Genomic DNA, 4,229 nt, shown 5'->3' with positions numbered 1-4,229 from the left:
TATTTAATAGGAATAAAATATAATAATGATTCATGATATCATAATAAAAAAACGTGTCTACACATTAAAAATTTACAAAATCAGTTTATCTATATTATATTATATATATATATATATTTGCATTTATACAATTTTTTTTAATTAATAATAACTATTTTATTTTATTTTAATTTCTTTTGTAATTAATAATAATATTTTTTAGTAATTAATAATAACAATTTTATTTTAATTTTAGAGATTTTTTAAAAGTATTTTAATATTTATAATGGATTAATGGGCGTCTGTAATGGTTTAATTAACAGAAAAAATGTTAATATACACTAACGTGCTCAGGCACATTGGTCAATTATGTTATTATGCTTTAATATTTTTGTGATTGCTTGATCTCATCGAAACCATCATAACCTCGTAGGGCGCTACCTGAACTCAATAAATTTCTTACCACACGTCAAAATCGACTCGAAAATTCATGAAGCGATGACTGGCGATGCTGCCCGTGAATTCATTCATTTGCAATGCAGCTATTCAATCCATCCATTGGCCGCTGCAATTACGCCTGGAATTGACCTAACACGCGATTATTTTAATGTGCAGAACTGTTTAACAGTTGGCATTAAGTGCAGAACATTAAATGGAAGATCACGGAGGCATACAGCATTGCAGATAAGGTTAACAGCTGTTCTTAATTTTCTTGGTAAGTCTATTGCGATATTTCTTTATGCTTTGTTCGATAAAATTCATGAAGTGTCTGTGTAGAACATTACTGTTCAAGATGTCAAATAATCTGCAAAGTATGCGATAATACAGAGTTAATTAAAGAAAATCGTATGCTTGACAACATAGTTCGCTTGCGGTGGGGATCCTCGGGGAGGTTAAAACGTACTAACCTCAGAAGAGAATGGTCCCTGAAAAATTGTACTTCTGGTCGAGCTTTGAAGGATTCCTTTCGGCCGATATGAATGATGACTCTGGATGTTTACAGTTCTTGTTTTTTAATGAGTTGATTGTTTGATTAGTTTTTAGATAGATTTTAGGGCTAAATTTCATGAAATTTCTAGAGTGAAATTCCAGGGCTGGCTGCAACTTATTGAGTCAACTATTGGTGCAGGATTCCCGGCATGAGCCTCAGAAGAAGAATGGAATCAGCGGGTGATTTTCTTGATGTCAAGAGAATCGCAGTGAAAAATGATGGAAGATTGAGTGAGCAGGAGGATTGGGAGAGTTTAGAACCCATGACCCCTACCGGCCGCATCTTTAGCCAACCATCTTTAAATTGTTACATTCTTGTCAGTGTAGGGTTCAAGACACAGATCGATATCGAGGCCATAACAGCAGGTCTGGAGGCCACTTTGATTAAACACAAGCGTTTCTCCAGCATTGTGGTTGGTCCTCTCATCTTCAATATGAATTCATTCAATTCTTTTACTTGTTATATATGTCTTACATGCGCGCTCTGTCTAGTATTTTCTTCAGGCTAACATGTAACCATTATTTATATGACTGCAGAAGGAAGAGAAACGCGGGGTTTTGAAATGGTTGCCGGTCCATGTGAATATTGCTGATCATGTTATAGTTCCGTTTATCGAGCCAGCGGACAATTGCAGTCTGGATTTTGTGAAGAAATATGTAGCTAATTTGGCGACAGCCCCTCCCCTGGATCCCTCCAGGCCGCTCTGGCAGATTCATTTTCTGCGCGTTAGATCGGAGGATGCAGAGTCCAGCGCCGTCTTTAGAATACATCATTCTTTAGGGGACGGAATGTCTCTCATGTCACTTTTCTTGGCCTGTACCAGAAAGGCCGCTGATCCTCAATCCCTTCCCACAATCCCACGCAAAACTCCAAAATCTAACACAAGGCCGATTAACGGCGAAAGCCGGAGAATATTGAATGTGTGGCCTTTGATCATGACCGTCTACAATCTTTTCCTTGTAATCTGGTACACTATTGTGGACATGATGTACTTTTTAGCAACAGTTGTCTGTATTAAGGACAGCGATACACCAATAAAGGGATATCCGGGCGTAGAAACGAGCCCTAAGCAGATTGAATACGCGACCCTGAGTCTAGGAGATTTCAAGATTATCAAGACTGCTGTAAACGGGGTAAGTATGGCGCCTTGCTGTCTCTCTATCCTAGACTTTATTTGTCTTCGGCCATCTGGTGCCTTGTAAATCTTAAATCTTTATAAATTTTGGATGGTTGAACTGTCACGCTGAATGCTGACGCTGTTAAAGAATCGCAGACGGTAAATGATGTTATGCTAGCGATGACTTCAGCAGGGATCTTACGGTATTTAGAACGCGAATTCGGTCTGTAACAGCAGATCTTTTTATTCTTTTTGGTTCCTTTTCTCTTTCTCTGGCAAACGCAATGTATATTTGGTATTGGAAGGTCCGGGACACGATAATTTCTATGATTAGAAAATGAGACAATAATTTCTATGATTATAAAATATCAGTTTCCCTCTTTAGAAACTTACAAATAAATTCGTTGAATGTTGGTTCCTAATGAGGATTATTTTTCTGAATATTGCAATTCCCTATTTAATTTGAAGAGGCCCAGGCCGAGGGAATCTCAAAATCAAAACGAGAAGACAGGAAATTTGATGGTAAGCAACATCTTCCATCGAATCTGCGAGTGCGTTCAGCAATTTTGGTGAATACAAGGCCTGCTCCAGGACTCCATGTACCTCATTCTCTTCCCCTCTTACTTTTTCCAGTTATAGATTCTTTCTTTGCAATAATGCTCTATTCTTGCAAACTCTGCTATGGCTTTTTTAGAAGTTCTTTAAAATCTATGAATTGTGAAAGCAGGCTGCAGCTGACATCAAAACTTCTACTTGCAATTTGCTATAATTGCAGGATCTAGCTGAAATGATGAAATCTGGCAAAGATGGAGCAGCAAGGTGGGGGAATCACTTAGGGTATGTGATCCTTCAGCTTCCCATGGTGAAGCAACAGAATCCTTTGGATTATGCTCGCGCGGCAACCGCGATGACAAGGAAAAAGAAATTATCCATGGAAGCACTTTTAACTTATGCAAGTGCGAAAGTAGTGACGAAGCTTGCAGGTGTCAAGGTATGAAAATCTATACACATCTTCATGAAAGTTACTGTAATATTATCATTATTTAATTTAAAGTTGGGGTTAATGATGATAATGGCGGACAGGCGGCCACTGCTATGACATACAGAATGATCTCACACACAAGCATTTCATTCTCCAACATAGTTGGACCAGTGGAGGAGGTGGAATTTTTTGGTCACCCAATTGTTCATCTGATTCCCACGGTGTCTGGACACCCTCATGTATGACATATGAATGAAGAAGTATTTCTTTGGATTCCATTCTGAGATACCATTTATTAATAAATATCAGTGTTTGATTGAATTGTTGATGTTGAAATCCATTTTGAGAATACAGTTTATTAATAATTATCAGTATTTGATTAAATTGTTGATGTTGTTGTGTTGATTTTTTGCAGGCACTAACTATACACTTTCAGAGTTATATGGAAAAAGTGACACTGGTGATAATCGCAGCTTCGGATCTGATCAGGGATCCAAAACAGCTGTGCATAGATTGTGTGGAAGCTTTACACCGCATGAAGCTGGCAGCAGTCATTAGCCCCTGTAATTTGTAATTTCTTATATAAGGTTATGCGCTTTTTTTAATCACTGCACTGTCTGTAAATTTTATCATTCAAGTAATGATCCTTTAATAAGAGTGCAGTAAATTTTATCATTCAAGTAATGATCCTTCAATAATTTTTAAATGAGATATTTTATCTACTAACAAAATATTTAAATAATTATATCTTATTTGATTAGAAAGTAGCTTTTACCAATAAGATTATTTCTCATTATAAATAAATAAAAATGGCGTTGTCTTGACAGGAAAAAATTGCTTGAATCTGGTTTTTTTTGTTTTGCTTAATAAATTTGATCGAAGGAAATCTGGTTTTTTGTTTTGCTTAATAAATCTGATCGAATGAAATCAGTCAAATAAGTTAAAGGTATAATTATATTTTGTCCAACTAATGATCATAAAGTAGGGAAGAGATGTTTAATGTTGTACAGCGACCAATTATTGATATGGTACTGGTCTCACCAAACCACCAGAAATTGAGACTTTTGCGATCAATATTTAAACAAAAATAAATAACTGGTCCCACAACTGTCCATAAATAGTATCTTAATACTTAAGAGTGCAAACCATATTGATGCAAC

The 4,229-nt window shown here is 36.3% G+C and overlaps 1 protein-coding gene across 7 annotated transcripts; it reads left to right on the top strand.

Annotated features, from left to right (window-relative positions):
• The first annotated feature begins 455 nt into the window (after positions 1-455).
• LOC149206609 (wax ester synthase/diacylglycerol acyltransferase 11-like) lies at positions 456-3,749 on the top strand. 7 transcript variants are annotated; one of them, XM_089393752.1, is made up of 8 exons: positions 456-694; positions 1,109-1,382; positions 1,507-2,103; positions 2,244-2,310; positions 2,556-2,686; positions 2,863-3,078; positions 3,171-3,308; positions 3,485-3,749. In XM_089393752.1, the coding sequence occupies exons 2-8, from the start codon at positions 1,119-1,121 to the stop codon at positions 3,641-3,643; spliced, it is 1,572 nt and encodes a 523-aa protein (XP_089249878.1). In that variant the 5' UTR covers positions 456-694; positions 1,109-1,118; the 3' UTR covers positions 3,644-3,749. The 7 variants fall into 7 exon arrangements, with proteins under 7 accessions (XP_089249878.1, XP_089249875.1, XP_089249876.1 ...); XM_089393749.1 differs by lacking the exon at positions 456-694 and adding an exon at positions 717-915; XM_089393750.1 differs by lacking the exon at positions 456-694 and adding an exon at positions 717-924 and having other exon boundaries at positions 2,556-2,656.
• Positions 3,750-4,229: the final 480 nt, after the last annotated feature.

The sequence above is a fragment of the Pinus tabuliformis genome, chromosome 1_2, assembly GCF_031772625.1.
Source record: "Pinus tabuliformis cultivar Carrire ecotype Pingquan chromosome 1_2, CPIR1, whole genome shotgun sequence".
NCBI classification, from domain to species: Eukaryota; Viridiplantae; Streptophyta; class Pinopsida; order Pinales; family Pinaceae; genus Pinus; species Pinus tabuliformis.
The sequence above is the reverse complement of the archived record's forward strand: the minus strand, read 5'-3'. Positions and strand labels throughout refer to the sequence as shown.